This window comes from Cherax quadricarinatus, chromosome 5 (genome assembly GCF_038502225.1).
Source record: "Cherax quadricarinatus isolate ZL_2023a chromosome 5, ASM3850222v1, whole genome shotgun sequence".
NCBI classification, from domain to species: Eukaryota; Metazoa; Arthropoda; class Malacostraca; order Decapoda; family Parastacidae; genus Cherax; species Cherax quadricarinatus.
In genome coordinates, this window is record NC_091296.1 from 10,775,769 (window position 1) to 10,799,152 (window position 23,384).

Consider the following 23,384-nt stretch of genomic DNA (forward strand, 5'->3'; position numbering starts at 1 on the left):
GTTACTTCCCTTCTTCTTTTAATGCCACTAGGACCAGCTTGAGAGTCGCTGGACATCTGTCGCACAACATATCTGTCCATAGAGGCCTGTACCTCTCGTTCCCTTATGACATTCCTAAAGTGTTTCACAACATTGTCAGTGTACAGGTTACCAACACGGCTTGCAATAGCTGTGTGAGGGTGATTTTCATCAAAAAAGGTTTGCACTTTAAGCCACATTGCACACATTTCCTTAATCTTTGAAGCAGACAACTTCCTCAATTTCTCTCTCCCCTCCTCCGAAGCAGTTTCCTCAGGTGTGGCCTCTTGCTGTTGAAGTTGATCTAGCAGCTCATCAGTGGTTAGTTCTTCATTGTCCTCCTCCACCAACTCTTCCACATCCTCCCCACTAACCTCCAACCCCAAGGACTTCCCCAATGCCACAATGGATTCCTCAACTGGCATAGGATTCCCAGGGTTAGCCTCAAACCCTTCAAAATACCTTTTGTCTACACATTCTGGCCACAGTTTCTTCCAAGCAGAGTTCAAGGTCCTCTTAGTCACTTCCTCCCAAGCCTTACCTATAATGTTTACACAATTGAGAATGCTAAAGTGATCTCTCCAAAACTCTCTTAGAGTCAATTGAGTTTCTGAGGTCACTACAAAGCACCTTTCAAACATAGCTTTTGTGTAGATTTTTTTGAAGTTTGCAATGACCTGCTGGTCCATGGGCTGCAGGAGAGGAGAGGTATTAGGAGGCAAAAACTTGACCTTACTGAAGCTCATTTCCGCAGAAAGTCGCTCTGCCACGTCTGAAGGATAGCCAGGAGCATTGTCTAATGCCAGGAGGGACTTAAGGTCTAATTTTTTTTCAGTTAGGTAATTTTTCACAGTGGGGGCAAATGCATGGTGTAACCAGTCATAGAAAAAGTCTCTAGTGACCCATGCCTTACTGTTTGCCCTCCACAGCACACACAAATTAGCCTTGAGGACATTGTTTTTCTTGAACACACTGGGAATTTCAGAGTGATACACCAATAAAGGCTTCACTTTGCAATCACCACTAGCATTGGCACACATCAACAGAGTAAGCCTGTCTTTCATAGGCTTATGTCCTGGGAGTGCCTTTTCCTCCTGAGTAATGTACGTCCTGTTCGGCATTTTCTTCCAAAACAGGCCTGTTTCATCACAATTAAACACTTGTTCAGGTTTCAGTCCTTCACTGTCTATGTACTCCTTGAATTCCTGCACATATTTTTCAGCCGCTTTGTGGTCCGAACTGGCAGCCTCACCATGCCTTATCACACTATGTATGCCACTACGATTCTTAAATCTCTCAAACCAACCTTTGCTGGCCTTAAATTTACTCACATCATCACTAGTTGCAGGCATTTTTCTAATTAAATCGTCATGCAACTTCCTAGCCTTTTCACATATGATCACTTGAGAGATGCTATCTCCTGCTATCTGTTTTTGTTTATCCACACCAATAACAGTCTCTCAACATCTTCTATCACTTGCGATCTCTGTTTCAAAAACAAAGTTGCACCTTTGGCAAGAACAGCTTCCTTGATTGCCGTTTTCTTGGCCACAATAGTAGCGATGGTTGATTGGGGTTTTGTGTACAACCTGGCCAGCTCGGAGACACGCACTCCACTTTCATACTTAGCAATGATCTCTCTTCATATCCAAAGTAATTCTCACACTTTTTGCTGTAGGGTTGGCACTAGAAGCTTTCTTGGGGCCCATGGTGACTTATTTTGCAGGTGCAATCACTAAAAAGGCTGTGATAATATGAAATGTTCCGATTGTATGCTTGGAAGCGACCGCGGTGGCTGGCTTGTAAACACTGGCACCCAAGGAACAAGTGAAGCGGGCTCAGGCCGCATGTGGATGCGTCTTGAATGAACTGCGTTGAGCGAGTTTTTTAGCGCTAGCCGAGGCAAAAATTTTGCGTTAAAATGTATCGCTAGGCAAGATAAGATAAGATAAGATAAGATTTCGTTCAGATTTTTAACCCCGGAGGGTTAGCCACCCAGGATAACCCAAGAAAGTCAGTGCGTCATCGAGGACTGTCTAACTTATTTCCATTGGGGTCCTTAATCTTGTCCCCCAGGATGCGACCCACACCAGTCGACTAACACCCAGGTACCTATTTGCTGCTAGGTGAACAGGACAACAGGTGTAAGGAAACGTGTCGAATGTTTCCACCCGCCGGGAATCGAACCCGGGCCCTCCGTGTGTGAAGCGGGAGCTTTAGCCACCAGGCCACCGGGCCTGGTGCGATGCGTTCGTTAGGCGAGGTTCCACTGTATATATGTATATGTATATATATATATCTATATATATATATATATATATATATATATATATTTATATATATATATATATATATATATATATATATATATATATATATGTATTTTCTTTTTGGGGATTTTCTTTCTTTTTTGGGTCACCCTGCCTCGGTGGGAGACGGCCGACTTGTTGAAAAAAAAAAAAAAAATATATATATATATATATATACAGTGGACCCCCGCATAACGATGGCATCACATAGCGATTTTTCCGCATACCGATTACTTTTATCGCAAAATTTTTGCCGCGCATACTGATTAAAAACCCGCTTACCGATTTTCGTCCGAGACGCGTCCAATGTGCCCTCAGCCAGCCTCACATGTGCCGGCCGTCCCATTGTTTACCAGCCAGCCTCCGCTGTAACATCCAAGCATACACTCGGAATATTTCGTATTATTACAGTGTTTTCGGTGCTGTTTCTGGAAAATAAGTGACCATGGGCCCCAAGAAAGCTTCTAGTGCCAACCCTGTGGTAAAAAGGGTGAGAATTAGTATGGAAATTAAGAAAGATTTTGAAGGGTTTGGGGCTAACCCTGAGAAGCCTATGCCAGTTGTGGAATCCATTGTGCCTACTTCAAAGATTAAGGAAATGTGTGCACAGTGGGTTGAACTGCAAACCTTTATAGATGAAAATCACCCTGACACAGCTGTTGCAAGCCGTGCTGGTGACTATTTCAATGACAATGTTGTGGCCCATTTTAGACAAATCGTAAAGGAATGGGAGGTACAGAGCTCTATGGACAGATTTGTTGTGCGACAGAGGTCCAGTGACTCTCAAGCTGGTCCTAGTGGCATTAAAAGAAGAAGGGAAGTAACCCCGGAAAAGGACTTGCTACCTCAAGTCGTAATGGAAGGGGATTCCCCTTCTAAACAGTAAGAAGATAATGCTCTCCCCTCCTCCCATCCCATCAATCATCACCAGATCTTCAATAAAAGTAAGTGTCATTTAATTGTGCATGCCTTTTTCAGTTTGTGTGTATTAAAATTAACATTTCATGTGGTAAAAAAAAATTTTTTTTCATACTTTTGGGCGTCTTGCACGGATTAATTTGATTTCCATTATTTCTTATGGGGAAAATTCATTCGCATAACGATTATTTCGCATAACGATGAGCCCTCTTGCACGGATTAAAATCGTTAACCGGGGGTCCACTGTATATATATATATATATATATATAATGTATATATATATATGTGTGTATATATATATATGTATATATATATTATATATGTATATGTATGTATGTGTACATTGGACCCCCAGTTAAGGATATTTTTTCACTCCAGAAGTATGTTCAGGTGCCAGTACTGACCGAATTTGTTCCCATAAGGAATATTGTGAAGTAGATTAGTCCATTTCAGACCCCCAAACATACACCTGGAAACGCACTTATATAAATACACTTACATAATTGGTCGCATTCGGAGGTGATCGTTATGCGGGGGTCCACTGTATATGTATATATGTATATATATATGTATATATGTATATGGAGACGAATGGTACTTGGGACCTGACGATCTGTTGGAGTGTGAGCAGGGTAATATTTAGTGAAGGGATTCAGGGAAGCCGGTTATTTTCATATAGTCGGACTCGAGTCCTGGAAATGGGAAGTACAATGCCTGCACTTTAAAGGAGGGGTTTGGGATATTGGCAGTTTGGAGGGATATGTTGTGTATCTTTATACGTATATGCTTCAAAACTGTTGTATTCTGAGCACCTCTGCAAAAACAGTGATAGTGTGTGAGTGTGGTGAAAGTGTTGAATGATGATGAAAGTATTTTCTTTTTGGGGATTTTCTTTCTTTTTTGGGTCACCCTGCCTCGGTGGGAGACGGCCGACTTGTTGAAAAAAAAAAATTATATTTTATTTTATTATCACACTGGCCGATTCCCACCAAGGCAGGGTGGCCCGAAAAAGAAAAACTTTCACCATCATTCACTCCATCACTGTCTTGCCAGAAGGGTGCTTTACACTACAGTTTTTAAACTGCAACATTAACACCCCTCCTTCAGAGTGCAGGCACTGTACTTCCCATCTCCAGGACTCAAGTCCGGCCTGCCGGTTTCCCTGAATCCCTTCATAAATGTTACTTTGCTCACACTCCAACAGCACGTCAAGTATTAAAAACCATTTGTCTCCATTCACTCCTATCAAACACGCTCACGCATGCCTGCTGGAAGTCCAAGCCCCTCACACACAAAACCTCCTTTACCCCCTCCCTCCAACCCTTCCTAGGCCGACCCCTACCCCGCCTTCCTTCCACTACAGACTGATACACTCTTGAAGTTATTCTGTTTCGCTCCATTCTCTCTACATGTCCGAACCACCTCAACAACCCTTCCTCAGCCCTCTAGACAACAGTTTTGGTAATCCCGCACCTCCTCCTAACTTCCAAACTACGAATTCTCTGCACTATATTCACACCACACATTGCCCTCAGACATGACATCTCCACTGCCTCCAGCCTTCTCCTCGCTGCAACATTCATCACCCATGCTTCACACCCATATAAGAGCGTTGGTAAAACTATACTCTCATACATTCCCCTCTTTGCCTCCAAGGACAAAGTTCTCTGTCTCCACAGACTCCTAAGTGCACCACTCACTCTTTTTCCCTCATCAATTCTATGATTCACCTCATCTTTCATAGACCCATCCGCTGACACGTCCACTCCCAAATATCTGAATACGTTCACCTCCTCCATACTCTCTCCCTCCAATCTGATATTCAATCTTTCATCACCTAATCTTTTTGTTATCCTCATAACCTTACCCTTTCCTGTATTCACCTTTAATTTTCTTCTTTTGCACACCCTACCAAATTCATCCACCAATCTCTGCAGCTTCTCTTCAGAATCTCCCAAGAGCACAGTGTCATCAGCAAAGAGCAGCTGTGACAACTCCCACCCTGTGTGTGATTCTTTATCTTTTAACTCCACGCCTCTTGCCAAGACCCTCGCATTTACTTCTCTTACAACCCCATCTATAAATATATTAAACAACCACGGTGACATCACACATCCTTGTCTAAGGCCTACTTTTACTGGGAAAAAATTTCCCTCTTTTCTACATACTCTAACTTGAGCCTCACTATCCTCGTAAAAACTCTTCACTGCTTTCAGTAACCTACCTCCTACACCATACACTTGCAACATCTGCCACATTGCCCCCCTATCCACCCTGTCATACGCCTTTTCCAAATCCATAAATGCCACAAAGACCTCTTTAGCCTTATCTAAATACTGTTCACTTATATGTTTCACTGTAAACACCTGGTCCACACACCCCCTACCTTTCCTAAAGCCTCCTTGTTCATCTGCTATCCTATTCTCCGTCTTACTCTTAATTCTTTCAATTATAACTCTACCATACACTTTACCAGGTACACTCAACAGACTTATCCCCCTATAATTTTTGCACTCTCTTTTATCCCCTTTGCCTTTATACAAAGGAACTATGCATGCTCTCTGCCAATCCCTAGGTACCTTACCCTCTTCCATACATTTATTAAATAATTGCACCAACCACTCCAAAACTATATATATATATATGAATACATATATATAATTTATATATATATATATATATATATATATATATATATATATATATATATATATATATATATATATATATATATATATATATATATATATATATATATATATATATATATATATATATATATATATATATATATATATATATATATATATATATATATATATATATATATATATATATATATATATATATATATATATATATATATATATATATATATATATATATATATATATATATATATATATATATATATATATATATATATATATATATATTTTTATATATATATATATATATATTTTTTCAACAAGTCGGCCGTCTCCCACCGAGGCAGGGTGACCCAAAACAGAAAGAAAATCCCCAAAAAGAAAATACTTTCATCATCATTCAACACTTTCACCACACTCACACATTATCACTGCTTTTGCAGAGGTGCCCAGAATACAACAGTTTAGAAGCATATACGTATAAAGATACAGAACATATCCCTCCAAACTGCCAATATCCCAAACCACTCCTTTAAAGTGCAGGCATTGTACTTCCCATTTCCAGGACCCAAGTCCGACTATATAAAAATAGCCGGTTTCCCTGAATCCCTTCACTAAATGTTACTAAATATATATATATATATATATATATATATATATATATATATATATATATATATATATATATATATATATATATATATATATATATATATATTGGGAGAGATTTTGATAAAATAAATTGTTTCACCAACAGTACGTAATGACATCATTAGCATTATGCTGAACCGTCACTTTGTGGATGAGCTGTTTAAGCCACAAGAGCTGTACAGCCGACGAGCTCTTCGTACTGTTTTTGACAAGCTGGCTCATGCCTCTATCATGCGCCTCAATACCCCAAGCATGGACAAGGTAAAACTGTGAGCTTTTTTTCTTTTTTTTTAATGGGAAGGGGGTTATGTTACCCTAGTGCAGAACTGTACTACCTAATTACCCTTACTTTTTTTTCAATGATTCTGGTTCTCTGTTATTTGAATACATTGACCATAATGAACTAAATGACATTTTGTTATTTTTTATATTTCTAGAGTAGTGTTATCTGTATCATTTTTATTTATCATTGTAGTCTGTTTTGGGCATAATTAGATGCTATGCTCAGATAACCACCTAGAGTATTGATCTGTTTACTTGTACACTAACATTATATTGTTCCTCTACTGTACTATATGGTGTTCTATAAGTTAACATGTATTATTTATATGCAAATATATAATGTAGTGTTTAACTTGGCTGGTCAGAGGATGCAGTTAGAGATTGGAGGATTGAACCTCCATTGTTCCCTGTGCTAAATGATTCATATGGGTCATTGAAATGGAATGCACTACTAGTACTATAAATATACAGTATTATGCTTACTTTTGTTTGACTGGTATACATATATTTATGGTTGAGCTGTAATAATAAAAATCAAACTAAGCACTAAAACTGGTTGGTTCAGCTGTATGATCTGATGGTGATGTCTGTGAAGCAGCAGGTACTGCTCTGTCGGCAGCCTGGGGACCTTCTGCTTGTTACGCTCAACCACCTCGATGCCCTCAGAAGCTTTGCCACTGCACCAACAGTCTTGTCTCAAGTTGAGTCTACGCTTGACTTATTTAGACAGGTAATTAGCTCAATTTTAACCACATACTTTACATAAAAAAATATTTAAGATTTAAAATAAAAATGCAAGGTTTTACATAATTTACAAGTACACCTACCATCCGACTTACGACCGAGTTCGGTTCCGAGAAACCAATCGTAAGTCGAAATGGTCCTAAGTCAAACTTTGCTACTGAATATCAGCATAACGTTTTTGTAATGACTTTATTTTATTGTTTTATTTTGGTATTTCATGTTTTTCTTTACTTTTTATGCTGTTAGTACTGTATTTTATACTGTAAGGTTTAGGATAAACACTGTGTACAACACAAACACTTGTTTATTTCCCAGAAATTTGGCATAAAAAACATGGTCGTAAGTCGAGTCGTCGTAAGTCGAGCAGGTCGTAAGTCGGATGGTAGGTGTACGTACTATGGAGCAGGTATTCATTGTACTGGTGCACTTTAAATATTCAGCATATTATTATTATTATCAAAAAGAAGCGCTAAGCCACCAGGGCTATACAGCGCTGCAGGGTAGGGAAGGAAGCGAGGGTATTGGGCGGTAGAAGGGGGAAGGGATGATCAGTAGGTTACAGAAAACAGCGGGGCAGGGGATAGTGCGGGGGTAGAGGGCAGCAAGAAATTGAGATAGAAAGGGCTGAAGGTATCATCAGAGTTTGTGAAGTAAGTGAGTTGTTGTCAAAAAGTCAATGAGAGTGTCCGGATGAAAGGTGGGTCCATCAGCGAGAAGGGAAGGTAAAGAGAGAACAGCAGAGCGAAGACGACGTTGGAGGTATATTCTGCATTCTCGTTGATAAAGTGGGCAGTCTAATAGAATGTGGCTAACCGATAATGGAACCTGACAATTCTCACAGAGAGGAGCAGGGCGCCTCTCCATGAGAAAACCATGAGTAAGACGAGTATGGCCAATGCGAAGACGGGAGAGAGTAGTCTCCCAACCTCGACACTGGTGACGAGAAGACGGCCAGTAACCTATACTCGGTTTAATAGATTGAAGTTTGTAGACCAACGTTGATGCCGACAGGTGTGAAGGTGGGTAGCTATTGCAGCAAAATAGTCCGTAAATGGAACACCTCTATATGAAACTGGTAGGTCATGTACTGCTGACCGCGCAGCAGTGTCTGCCTGTTCATTGCCCTGTACGTCAACATGACCAGGGACCCAACAAAACACAATATCTTTATGCTTGGAAGAGATACGGCGTAGCCAAAGTTGGATACGGAGAACTAAGGGGTGAGGTGTATCAAATTTCTGTATAGCCTGTAAAGCACTTAGGGAGTCTGAGACAACCACAAATGATGACACAGGCATAGATGCAATACGGATAAGTGCTGCAAGAATGGCATACAATTCAGCAGTAAAGATACTAGCCGAAGATAGTAAATGCCCTCGTACGACGCTGTCCGGAAACACTGCTGTGAATCCTACGCCGTCAGAAGACTTAGAGCCATCTGTGTACACTGCATTGGCATGAGAATGAGAGTGGAAGTGGTCAAGAAAAAGAGAGCAGGAAGCTACCGTAGACAGTTGGGCTTTCGAGCAAGGGAGTGAGAGAGAACAGACTCGAACAGCTGGAACTTCATAGAGTGATGACCAAATATTGGATGGAAGACTAGAGGCCAAATCATTTATAGCAAGGAGAAAAAGTGTTGTGCTCAGAACACATCCCTGGGGACACCTTCAGCTTGGATAAAGTCCGGGGAGAGCACATTATTAACCCGAACATGGAAATGCCTGTCAGTTAAAAAGTCCTTAAGGAAGGATGGTAGATTGTCTCGAAGGCCTAAGGAGTGGGCTTGGGCCAAAATATTATACATCCAAGTTGTGTCATATGCCTTCTCAAGGTCAAAAAATATGGCAATAACTGAGTGGTTATTCACAAAGGCATTACAAACATACGTATCCAAGCTTAGTAAGGGGTCTATGGTAGAACGGCCCTTACGAAAGCCATATTGACGAGTGGAGAGACTGTTGTGTGTGTCTAAATATGAAACAAGAAAGGCAATATCCGGGATAGATAATGCCCGAGAAGGAGAGAGATATAATGAACAGAGTGTATACCACCTATGCAAGTGGATACGGGCTGCTGTGTAATGCAGCGAAGTAAGAACAAATAGCTGATGGTACGGAATATCAGTGCGTAGAAGAAGGGCACTTTCATTAAAGGTCCTATCAGGAAAAGGATCTGAAGAATACAATAAATTATAGCCTGAGATAGGATAGATAACGGCAGAGTGTAATTTTGGTTCCTGTAAGCAAACACCAACAGGGGAAAACTGGGAGAGCAACATCTGAAGTTCACCCCGATTACCCCTGAGGCCGCGAATATTCCACTGTAAATAGGCCATGATTGGCAACGATAAAGGTACCTGAAATCCGCAGGTAAGGGTACCTACAGACTAGAGGGGTTAGAAAAGTCCACATGTGGTGGCAAAGGAAAACGTTCAAGTAGCGAAGGAATGGTGCGTTGTGAAGAAAGGAGTTGCACAGATGGAGAAGAGGAAAGAGAAGGAACAGAGGGTGGATCAGTGTCCATTGACGGTTTGGTCTCTGCAATGTATTTAGAGATTGCTTCAAGTGTTTCGGAGTTCAGAGACGTCGTATGGGAGACAATATTGGAGATGGAAGGAGGAGGAGTTTGAGTAAAGATCGGAGCTGTAATGGACTGTACCAAGGTAGGGGGGGTGAAAGGGTGGAGGGAACTGGAGAAGTGTGGGAGGGGACACAAGAGGCAGAAACCTGGGAGGTGGCAGAAGAGGAAGAAACTTGGGAGGGGACAGGGGAGGAAGGCACAGTACGAGGAGGAGGATGAACCTCCACACTTGTAACAGAGCCAGTGAAAGGAAAAGACCTAGGTACAGAGACCGGGAAGGTAAAATGTGGAGGTGGATGAAGGGAAGGAGGGGTTAAAGGAGATTTTTTGGGCCTCTGAGAAGTAGAGGGACGATTGGGAGGAGGTGTCGTATGAGGTCTTGTCGATACCGGGGTTTGTGAGGGAGGACACGAAGAAGTGAGGACAGACTGAGGAGTTGAAGTAGGGATGTCTGAGCCCAGGACAGCAAAAGAATTAGATACAAGAGTGACTATGGGACTGGCAACCGCAGAGGAGGCTGCAGAAGATGTGACCCCAGAAGTGGGGGGACGCTTTGAAACATGAGAATAAGAAACACGGGGCAGCCTCCCTTGGAGGCGGAGATGAGAAACTGCCATAGCATAAGGGAAACCTTCTGCCTCTTTGAGGCAACGAATTTCCTGCTCATTTAAGTAGACTTGGCAACGACGAGAGTACGAAGAGTGAGCCTCATGACAATTGAGGCAAGAGGGAGTTCGACTGCAAGACGTATTAGAATGGTCATTGGCACCACAGACTGGGCATTCGGCTATAGATCTGCAATATTTTGCTGGGTGGCCAAATCGCCAGCAATTCCTACACTGTTGCGGTGTAGGGATCACCTTCCGAACTTGTAACTGATGTCCTGCTACATGAAAAGAGGATGGGAGTTCACGGCTGTCAAAAGTTAAACGAGCCCGAGGGCAGGAAGAACATAAGTGTCTACCTTGAGAATTGGGAGATCTTGGAGTTCCAGCTGTTTGAGAATGTCAGTGCCACATGTCTGGAAATTCTGTTGGACTATGGTATGGGGCAGAATAACAGTACCACTACAAGAATTGAGAGAATGATGTTTTTCGATAGTGATAGGAATAGTATCGATGTGTGTGAAAAAAGAGAAAGATCATGAGCTTGGGTAGAATTCTGGACTGTGATGATGCGCGTACCACTCTTAAGAGCATGAAAGGAAATATCTCTACCAATGTGGCATAAGAGCGCTTTGCCAATACTATGGTCGGAAAGATAGGCAGTAGAAGAAATCGGTCTTAATGTAAAGAATTTAGTCCATTGTGTGGTCTAAAACTGAGTGTGGAGAGGGAGTGCATGATGTGTCGGTTTTTTCAGAGTAGAAAGGGAAGGTAATGAAGTAACATCATTAGGAGATTGTCGTTGACATTTAGAAGTGGGACCAGAGTCGGTCCGACGTGGGACGGGCTGGCGATTCGAAAATTGCCGCACCATAGAGGTAGAAGCTGGAAGCATAGTCAAAAGAGAGCGGAGGTCAGACAAATCGAAGGAGTCAGTGGAAGCCCCGGTACCTGAAGCGGGTGAGGAAACAGCACCAGCAAGAGGCACAGGGGCCTTAGGAATGTCCGAAGAGTAGCCAAAAGATGAGGCGAGGTCAGAACGGGGTGCGGTAACAATAAGGGGCCCGAGAGTAGCGGGGTCATGGATTTGGGACTCCATGGTTAGGTTACTTCTTTCTTTTTGTTTTTAAGAAAAAAAAAAAAAAGAAAATAAAAATAAAAAAAAGAATAAAAAAAGGGGGGACCAGGGAGGGATAGTTCCCAGGAGGAATGAAAGGGCCAGAAATCTCCCTCCGTGCCCAAGAGGACCTCAGCACTGCAAGTAGGGCAGATGCAGCATGGAACCCGTGCCATACCCTACCCTTCATGCCAGTAAACCAGCAATCCGGGATAGCAACCTCACATCTGCTGAGCTACCTTGGTGGACAAAAGAGAGGGCGGCCGGATATCCGCCACAAAGCATACCTCCTTCGGCCACCATCCCTGGAATCCGAAAGTTGGCTTCCAGAGATACACCCTTCACCCGAAAGACACCCAAAGCCACCCTCCGGGATACTGGAGAGGGATCGGGACATCCCCAGGTGATCCAGACCAAGAGCCTCTTCACCACGCCAAGGAGCCCCCGTTGAAGAGGTATATTCAGCATAACTAATATGATTCTATATATTTTAGAAGAAAATATAAAGAGGTCTCAGTTTGTGTGCTTGGTCTGTCATACTGTTTTTAATGCTACTCTATTCTTCAAACACCTATTTTTCCCCAATCTTTTTGTATCTGCCCTTTGTTTCTTCTTAACACCTATTTTCATATTTTTGTGCAGATAACTATCAAACTTGTACATAGTCTTATTTGGGCATAAGCAAAAACTATGACTTGATGTGATGACTTTGTAATGCAGTTTGCACCCATTCCCTAGCAAACAACTACTTCATTTTTGTATTTAACAATTCACTAGAATTCCTCAGTGTATGTTTCAAAGATTTGAAATGTCTGGGGATTATTATTACTGTTTTCACAAAATGCAATGTCTTGTGTGGTTCTGCTAGATGTCAAACCCACTACACAAAAAGGAAATTTTTACAGAAAAGGAAAGGCAGTGATTTTCAGTGAAAGCGCAATAATATCATGCCTAAGCCTATCCCTATTGCTGATCTGCCAGTAGAATCTTAACCAGGTGTGTGTGTGTTTTATATTCATTATTCCTCTCCTTGTCCTGTCATAGATGGAAACAAGGCTTCTTTAATGAGTGGTAATAATGCTATGAGACCAGATCATAAACCAGTCTACTGTAGCTGCTTAGATAAATACTGAACAATACTGAATAAATAACTGAATAAAAATAAATAAATAATGAATGTGTGTATATAATTATGCACACACACACACACAGGAGCTGTGAATTAACCCTTGCAACCACAAGTGAATACACACACACACACACACACACACACACTATAAGGGAGGAGGAAGTTCGGGCGAGATATAAGCGACTATTGGCAGAAAGGTGGGCTAGTGCAAAGATGAGTAGTGGGGGGGTTGAAGAGGGTTGGAATAGTTTTAAAAATGCAGTATTAGAATGTGGGGCAGAAGTTTGTGGTTATAGGAGGGTGGGGGCAGGAGGAAAGAGGAGTGATTGGTGGAATGATGAAGTAAAGGGTGTGATAAAAGAGAAAAAGATAGCTTATGAGAGGTTTTTACAAAGCAGAAGTGTTATAAGAAGAGCAGAGTATATGGAGAGTAAAAGAAAGGTAAAGAGAGTGGTGAGAGAGTGCAAAAGGAGAGCAGATGATAGAGTGGGAGAGGCACTGTCAAGAAATTTTAATGAAAATAAGAAAAAATTTTGGAGGGAGTTAAACAAGTTAAGAAAGCCTAGGGAAAGTATGGATTTGTCAGTTAAAAACAGAGTAGGGGAGTTAGTAGATGGGGAGAGGGAGGTATTAGGTAGATGGCGAGAATATTTTGAGGAACTTTTAAATGTTGAGGAAGAAAGGGAGGCGGTAATTTCATGCACTGGCCAGGGAGGTATACCATCTTTTAGGAGTGAAGAAGAGCAGAATGTAAGTGTGGTGGAGGTACGTGAGGCATTACGTAGAATGAAAGGGGGTAAAGCAGCCGGAACTGATGGGATCATGACAGAAATGTTAAAAGCAGGGGGGGATATAGTGTTGGAGTGGTTGGTACTTTTGTTTAATAAATGTATGAAAGAGAGGAAGGTACCTAGGGATTGGCAGAGAGCATGTATAGTCCCTTTATATAAAGGGAAAGGGGACAAAAGAGATTGTAAAAATTATAGAGGAATAAGTTTACCGAGTACACCAGTTAAAGTATACAGTAGGGTTATAATTGAAAGAATTAGAGGTAAGACAGAATGTAGGATTGCGGATGAGCAGGGAGGCTTCAGAGTGGGTAGGGGATGTGTAGATCAAGTGTTTACATTGAAGCATATATGTGAACAGTATTTAGATAAAGGTAGGGAAGTTTTTATTGCATTTATGGATTTAGAAAAGGCATATGATAGAGTGGATAGAGGAGCAATGTGGCAGATGTTGCAAGTACAGTGGACCCCCGCATAACGATTACCTCCGAATGCGACCAATTATATAAGTGTATTTATGTAAGTGCATTTGTACGTGTATGTTTGGGGGTCTGAAATGGACTAATCTACTTCACAATATTTCTTATGGGAACAAATTCGGTCAGTACTGGCACCTGAACATACTTCTGGAGTCAAAAAATATCGTTAACCGGGGGTCCACTGTATATGGAATAGGTGGTAACTTACTAAATGCTGTAAAGAGCTTTTATGAGGATAGTGAGGCTCAGGTTAGGGTGTGTAGAAGAGAGGGAGAATACTTCCCGGTAAAAGTAGGTCTTAGACAGGGATATGTAATGTCACCATGGTTGTTTAATATATTTATAGATGGGGTTGTAAAAAAGTAAATGCTAGGGTGTTCGGGAGAGGGGTGGGATTAAATTATGGGGAATCAAATTCAAAATGGGAATTGACACAGTTACTTTTTGCTGATGATACTGTGCTTATGGGAGATTCTAAAGAAAAATTGCAAAGGTTAGTGGATGAGTTTGAGAATGTGTATAAAGGTAGAAAGTTGAAAGTGAACATAGAAAAGAGTAAGGTGATGAGGGTATCAAATGATTTAGATAAAGAAAAATTGGATATCAAATTGGGGAGGAGGAGTATGGAAGAAGTGAATGTTTTCAGATACTTGGGAGTTGACGTGTCGGCGGATGGATTTATGAAGGATGAGGTTAATCATAGAATTGATGAGGGAAAAAAGGTGAGTGGTGCGTTGAGGTATATGTGGAGTCAAAAAACGTTATCTATGGAGGCAAAGAAGGGAATGTATGAAAGTATAGTAGTACCAACACTCTTATATGGATGTGAAGCTTGGGTGGTAAATGCAGCAGCGAGGAGACGGTTGGAGGCAGTGGAGATGTCCTGTCTAAGGGCAATGTGTGGTGTAAATATTATGCAGAAAATTCGGAGTGTGGAAATTAGGAGAAGGTGTGGAGTTAATAAAAGCATTAGTCAGAGGGCAGAAGAGGGGTTGTTGAGGTGGTTTGGTCATTTAGAGAGAATGGATCAAAGTAGAATGACATGGAAAGCATATAAATCTATAGGAGAAGGAAGGCGGGGTAGGGGTCGTCCTCGAAAGGGTTGGAGAGAGGGGGTAAAGGAGGTTTTGTGGGCAAGGGGCTTGGACTTCCAGCAAGCGTGCGTGAGCGTGTTAGATAGGAGTGAATGGAGACGAATGGTAGTTGGGACCTGACGATCTGTTGGAGTGTGAGCAGGGTAATATTTAGTGAAGGGATTCAGGGAAACCGGTTATTTTCATATAGTCGGACTTGAGTCCTGAAAATGGGAAATACAATGCCTGCACTTTAAAGGAGGGGTTTGGGATATTGGCAGTTTGGAGGGATATGTTGTGTATCTTTATATGTGTATGCTTCTAAACTGTTGTATTCTGAGCACCTCTACAAAAACAGTGATAATGTGTGAGTGTGGTGAAAGTGTTGAATGATGATGAAAGTATTTTCTTTTTGGGGATTTTCTTTCTTTTTTGGGTCACCCTGCCTCGGTGGGAGACGGCCGACTTGTTGAAAAAAAATATATATATACTGTGTATATACAGTGGACCCCCGCTTAACGATCACCTCCTAATGTGACCAATTATGTAAGTGTATTTATATAATGCATTTGTACATGTATGTTTGGGGGTCTGAAATGGACTAATCTACTTCACAATATTCCTTATGGGAACAAATTCGGTCAGTACTGGCACCTAAACATACTTCTGGAATGAAAAAATATTGTTAATCGGGGGTCCACTGTATATATATATTTACATATACGGGTACTACAGTGGAACCTCAGTACTCGAACAATTTGGTATTTGAATGCTTTGTTTGGTAAAAAAATTGCTCAGTAGTCGACCTTTTGCTTGGCACTCGACCAAACAAACATGACCTGCCAGAAATTCACTGTAAACTATTTCATGTTTCTTCGCTTTTTTGTTATTTTTTATATTATGTATTTTTATATTATTGGTGCTTTTTTATATTTGTATAAATAAGTCATCATGGGGCCTATGAAGATTAGTGATAACAGCCAACAAAAAATTGGTTTGGAAAAATTCGTTCTGTACTCGAACAGCCTTCTGGAACAAATTAAGTTCGAGTACCGAGGTTCCACTGTACATATTTATGTTTTGTCAGTTTACCACCTCATTTTATTACTTGATACTGAAGTAACTGTGAAATTATTCTCAATAATGTTACTTTATTTCCCTAAATACTGGTGTACTTTATATTACTTAAGACTTAATAAAATAATTTTGGTACATATACAGTAAGATGAGAATAAGCCTACTTACCACATACAGCAAAATAAATGAATACTGTATATTCCTTGAATATTACATCTTTGCACTATAAGTACAGTAATGTATGCAAGTTTGGGTACTAGCATACAAGTTATTTGGTGTTAGACTTTCTGCAGCATGAGTATTGGAGAATTAGCTGAAGCAAGAAGTGCACTGCTGGGGTTTGTCCAGGACTTACGTATCCGTGTGTCTGTCTTCTTGAAGGAGAAGCAGCAGACTCCCAATGGCACCTTTATCCTACCCACCGGTGGCCCTGTTCCTTATGGTCGGTCACTAACATCTCACTTGTGTTTTCCTTTAAAGATGATATACTTTTTTTTTTTTACCTTTAAAGGGTTAACTGAACTATTCAGTTAGATTGAAAAGTTTAATACAAAATCATTAAAAAGATGAGTTTCCAAAATGAAAATATTTGGCAGTTCAGACTCCATTAGAAATAAAATTTTGTCATAAGGGTTCTCTTACACATTATTCTTAATTTTTTTTTAACACGTCAGCCATTTCCAACCAAAGCAGGGTGACCCAAAAAGAAAGAAAAACTCAAAAAGAAAGAAAAAACTTTCATCGTCGTTCCACACTATCACCACCACTCATACATAATCACTGTCTTTGAAGAGGTGCTCAGATACAACTGCTTAGATGTCCCTCCAAATTGCCAATATCCCAAACCCCTCCTTTAAAGTTTGCACTTCCCATTTCCAGGACTCAAGTCCAGCTAACCAGTTTCCCCGAATCCTTTCACAAAATATTACCCTGCTCATACTCCAACAGCTCATCAGGTACCCAAAACCATTCGTGTCCATTCACTCCTATCTAACACACTCGCGCATGCTTACTGGAAGTCCAAGCCCCTCGCCCACAAAACCTCATTTACCCCCTTCCTCCGACCTTTTCGAGGACAACCCCTACCTCCGCCTTCCTTTCCCTACAGATTTATATGCTCTCCAAGTCATTCTACTTTGTTCCATTCTCTCTAAATGACCAAACCACCTCAACAGCCCCTCTTTAGCCCTCTGACTTTTAGTAACTCTACACCTCCTAATTTCCACACTACAAGTTCTCTGCATAATATTTACACCACACATTGCCCTTAGACATGACATCTCCACTGCCTCCAGCTGCCTGCTCGCTGCAGCATTTACAACCCAAGCTTCACACCCATATGAGAGTGTTGGTACCACTATACTCTCGTACATTCCCTTCTTTGCCTCCATGGAAAATGTTCTTTGTCTCCACAGATACCTCAACACACCATTCACCTTTTTTCCTTCATCAATTCTAGGGTACCAACACTCTTATATGGGTGTGAAGCTTGGGTTGTAAATGCTGCAGCGAGCATTGTAAATGCTGAAGCGAGGATACGGTTGGAGGTAGTGGAGATGTCCTGTCTAAGGGCAATGTGTGGTGTAAATATTATGCAGAAAATTCGGAGTGTGGAAATAAGGAAAAGGTGTGGAGTTAATAAAAGTATTAGTCAGAGGGCTGAAGAAGGGTTGTTGAGGTGGTTTGGTCATTTAGAGAGAATGGATCAAAGTAGAATGACATGGAGAGCGTATAAATCTGTAGGGGAAGGTGGGGTAGGGGTCGTCCTCAAAAATGTTGGAGGGAGGGGGTAAAAGTTTTGTGGGCGAGGGGCTTGAACTTCCAGCAAGCGTGCATGAGCATGTTAGATAAGAGTGAATTGAGACGAATGGTATTTGGGACCTGACGAGCTGTTGGAGTGTGAGCAGGGTAATATTTAGTGAAGGGATTCAGGGAAACTGGTTAAATTTATATAGCCGGACTTGAGTCCTGGAAATGGGAAGTACAATGCCTGCACTTTAAAGGAGGGGTTTGGGATATTGGCAGTTTGGAGGAATATATTGTGTATCTTTATACATATATGCTTCTAAACTGTTGTATTCTGAGCACCTCTGCAAAAACAGTGATTATGTGTGAGTGAGGTGAAAGTGTTGAATGATGATGAAAGTATTTTCTTTTTGGGGATTTTCTTTCTTTTTGGGTCACCCTGCTTCGGTGGGAGACGGCCGACTTGTTAAAAAAAAAAAATCACTTCTTCCGTACTACCTCCCACCAATGTGATATCCAGTTTTTCTTTATCTAAATTGTTTGATACCCTCATCACCTTACTCTTATCTATGTTCACTTTCAACTCTCTACCTTTACACACCCTCCCAAACTCATCCACTAACCTTTGCAACTTTTCTTTAGAATCCCCCAAAAACACAGTATCATCAGCGAAAAGTAACTGTGTCAACGCACGAGAAGCCCCTAGAGGGGCTTCACATGCATTGATATATGGTTTACAGCATACTTATCTCTATGAAATAACATGACTTATAAATACAGTATTTAATTTTTTGCCAAAGCTAACTTAGCAACTTAATCTAATTTTCCTAAATTTAAGATAATATAATTTATCTTAATCTTATGCCCAATTTGTCATAAGTCAGTCTTAATTTAATTAATATTTGAATATTAGTGAAATATTTTTATGGTCAGTATATTTTTGCAATTTTGCCAATAATGAATTTACACTTGGTGCTTTATAAGCAAAGATTGTATGTGCTTTCTAAAACAAACGACAAATACACATTAGAATCTTAACAAGAACTGTTACTATTGAGGACTCCAATAGAAATAAAGTCAAATTTTAAATTTCGAGGTTTTTACCTTGATTAAATCTTTATAATTTACTGCTGGCATATGCCTATAGCTGTTGTATATTTATCATACTCTACAAAACTGCATAATAGAGAAAAATCTTCATAAAGCTTATCTCGCAAAATTGTAGTAACAATTTCTTATATTATTTTGACATCACAGGAAGTGAAATGCCAGGAATTATAAGAGTATTTGAGAGCAGAGGGGAGTTGGCACGTGAGGTGCGATTCCCTTGTGGTGGTCAGTACACAGCAGCACTTCCCCATGGCTCCCTAGCATCAACAGGCCCCAGGGGTACATCACTGGGCACTAACATGTATGTTGACTTATTTTACCTAAGTATAATTCTCTGATTTTCTTAGTCATCATTAGGTGGAAATGAAAGTACAGTGGACCCCCGGTTAACGATATTTTTTCATTCCAGAAATATGTTCAGGCGCCAGTACTGACCGAATTTGTTCCCATAAGGAATATTGTGAAGTAGATTAGTCCATTTCAGACCCCCAAACATACACGTACAAACGCACTTACATAAATACACTTACATAATTGGTCGCATTGGGAGGTGATCGTTATGCGGGGGTCCACTGTACCTGTGATTAATAGTCAGACATTGTGAGATGCATGGTTTCCACGTTAACTTAGGAATCCCCAGCTTACAAATGAGTTGCATTCCTGGTGTTTTAATGAAAAAACAAATTATGTGCTTGGTACTTCAGCTTACAAATGCATTGCAGCTTGCAGCCAATTGTTTCTATAACATATGACAGTACAAAAGATGGTTATGATTCACATGTTTATATCCCATATCAGCAGTTGCAAAGGTTCATTTGGTTTGTAGGTGCCCCATTAGTTAGTGCAGATATTTGTAACTTGTGAATTTGTACATTACACCATATGGCTTTGGTTATAATGTACTAAATTAGGTGATGTACAACTCGTGCAGGTTTATTTTTTCTCATAAATGAAATAATAATAATAATAATAATTATCTTAGGCTAAAATACTTATTCTAAAGCTTATGACAATAAAAACTGTTTGTGTGTTAGATATGCAACCCACACAGATGAGCAGTCATCCATGATCAACCATAATGTTAGTGGTAATGACCCAGGTCTTGGCTACACTTGTCAACAACATACTCCAATATCCCAAGCCTACAGGTACTGATTACTTTCAAAAACATAATTATTATATTTCCCACTAGTTGGCAGTTAATAATCTAGCTTTCAGTTACATCATTATTGCACTGTTTAACCTTGAACATAGCTATCTTGTATAGAAAGCATGTAAAAGTAAATTGACTACAAGAACTTAAGTTTTAATGTTAAATTAAGCATACCATGCACAAACATGCATACATACTCTTCAACTTAACATTTCATAATAAAAAGAAATTAAAAAACTTTGTCAAGGATGTGAATAATTTTATGGTTTTAAAAATGCTAATAAAATATATATACTGTATAGCTAGACATTAAATGATCAGTCATCTAAATATAATAATGATTGTGTTTAGTGATGACAACAGCCCAGTGAGTGGAAGAGCCAAAGATGAACTGAACCTTTTAGCTCAACTCATTGGCTCAGTATCCTCTTCCAAAAAGGAGTTCAAGCTGAACCTCTTCTATGTTGATGATGACAGGTGAGATCAAATTCATTAACTAACTATACTAGTATGTTTAATTCTTTTATTGTCATCTATTTACAGCCATTGCTGCAGCTTTTTTTTTTTTTTTTAACACACTGGCAGTCTCCCGCCAAGGTTGAGTGATTTGAAAAAGAGGAAACATTTTCATCATCACTCAGTCACTGTTTTGCCAGTAACATGTTGACATCAGTTTGGGTAACCTTCCAGATTGCAGCATCCCCACCCCTCCTTCAAAGTGCAAGCACTCTACTTCCCACTTTCAAGGATTCAAGTCCCGCTGTCCAGTTCCCCTGAATCCCTTGATAAATGTTACATTGCTCACACTCCAACAACATGTTAAGCAATAAAATCCACTTTCCCCATTTACTATAATACTCTCACACAAGCCTATTGGATGTTCAAGTCCCTAGCACCCAAAACCTCCTTTACCCTCCCCTCCCTTCAACTTTTCCTGTGATTACCACTCCATCTCTCCCCCCCTTTCTCAATACCCAAAACCACCTCTTTCCCTTTGAATAATATTTTTAGAAACCCCACACTTTTTAATCTTCACCAAATTCTCTATAATATTCACCCACACTGCCCTCCAAACATGATTACTCCTCAGCCTTCTCCCCTCAACTTTTAAAAAATGTTCAAACCTGTAAAACAGTATTGGTACCACAAATTTTTGGGAAATATATCTTTTCCTCCATGGAAAAAGTTAGTCTCACAGATGCCCAATGATACATATTTAACCCTTTTTAAACTAAAATTGGTTGTGGGAAAATTGACCCCTTCATAATTATTAGAAGTTCAGTTTAAAAAAATAGATCAGTGCTTTGGGTAATAACAGTTAGTGAACAAAATCTTTTAGGGGGGAGCAGGTAGACCGGAATAAGCTAGTATAATTGTAAATAAAAGGGTATTTAATAAAGACTAAGTGCTACATGATTACCTCAAACCCCCCCTCCTTCCCTTTTGTTTTTTATAAGACATAAACTTGTGGCAAAACATTCTTACTCATATTCTCATCATGTTTACATGGGCATCATTAGACCCTTTAAATCTGGTTTTTTAATGTTTCTGTGTGTGTGTCAAGGCACTTCCCCTGCTTATCAAATCTTTTAATCCCCATATAATTCCTTTTTCCATTTACACCTCCCCAGTGTGGTGACTGTGTGTTACCAAAATTTTCCTTCTTTGGAAAGAAATTTTGTTTTAATAAAAATTATTATATTAAATTATAAGGACTACAATACAGGTTCATGGATTAGAATTCAGTCTTTTGAATACATATTTAAGTAGGCTGTGATATGAGTGAATGAAATTTGTTATTTATAGAGAGGCAAAAAAAGGTGTTTTTCCTCTTTTGATGAAGCATTGAAGAAGATTTAAACCCGGCTAATGATGTCATCACAATGAGGGAAAAAGCAGGGGACGCCCGAACTGGGCAAAATCCTGGGGAGATGACTCTGCAAGATGAAACCTCTGTCTGCCAGGATCAAGACCTTTGGACTTGATGGATAGTGAAAACTTGCTTACTAAAAAATACAGCATGAGGTGGGGGATGGTAGTGGACAATAAGTGTTAATATTTTTTTTTTTTATTAATGAAAAATTTGATTTCTTATTTCAGGATATTTATTCTAATATAAAATTGCTTTATCATTCTTTGTAGGAATTATCAGCTGTATCATTTTTCCCAAAATGAGCATCTACCCCAATTCACCATGCCCAAAGAAAAAGTACCTTCCCCATCATTCATTCAATCCTGTCTTCAAAAAGGGGCCTGACATCACAGTTCAAAAGGGTATCAAAAACATCCCCCCAAATTTTTATTTTTGTTTCATCAGTTTTCCCAAAAAACCTTTTTATAACAGTGTCCCTTAGAACAGTGAGACTGGTAGTGCTAAAGAAAGCAACGGGGGTTTGGTTATCTTTTAATATATCTATTTTAACCTGATACTTTCACAAAAGGGAAAAATTAAAAATTGAAGTTAAACATTGCAAATCTATATCCAATTTGTAGACTTTTACCATCCCTGGGTTTTTCAATACAATAAAAAGGGCATAATTGAAGACTGTGGAATATATACAAAGACAAAAATCAGTCCTCACCCTTGGGGAGGGGAGAGCAAGTAGATTTAAGACTACAGTGCTCATCACCCAGGCTGAGGACTGATTACCTCATCTTTTTTATATACAGTGGACCCCGGTTAAGAAATTTTTTTGCAAAAGGGCTCATCGTTTTCGAAATAATCGTTATCCAATTAATTTTCCCCCAAAAAAATAATGGAAATAAAATTAATCCCAAAAAAAAATGAAAAAAAATTTTTAAAATGAAATGTTAATTTTTAAAACACACAAACTGAAAAAGGGATGCCCAATTACATGCCTTATTTTTTTTTGAAGATCTGGGGATGATTATGGGATGGGAGGGGGGGAAACTTTTCTTCTTACTGTTTAGAAGGGGAATCCCTTATTGGGTTAAA

At 39.9% G+C, this 23,384-nt stretch overlaps 2 protein-coding genes across 5 annotated transcripts in view; both read left to right on the forward strand.

Moving 5' to 3' along the window:
• The window catches only part of OSCP1 (Organic solute carrier partner 1), a 29,843-nt gene extending 7,430 nt beyond the window's left edge, over window positions 1-22,413 (forward strand). The window contains exons 2-8 of the mRNA XM_070105076.1: window positions 6,652-6,806; window positions 7,393-7,557; window positions 16,702-16,861; window positions 19,423-19,576; window positions 20,310-20,423; window positions 20,780-20,905; window positions 22,272-22,413. Of these exons, the coding sequence (XP_069961177.1) occupies window positions 6,652-6,806; window positions 7,393-7,557; window positions 16,702-16,861; window positions 19,423-19,576; window positions 20,310-20,423; window positions 20,780-20,905; window positions 22,272-22,413 (1,016 nt within the window). The remainder of the gene's footprint in view (window positions 1-6,651; window positions 6,807-7,392; window positions 7,558-16,701; window positions 16,862-19,422; window positions 19,577-20,309; window positions 20,424-20,779; window positions 20,906-22,271) is intronic.
• Window positions 1-23,384, forward strand: part of LOC128684844 (phosducin-like protein) — a 372,671-nt gene that overhangs the window by 339,983 nt on the left and 9,304 nt on the right. The window lies entirely within an intron of this gene.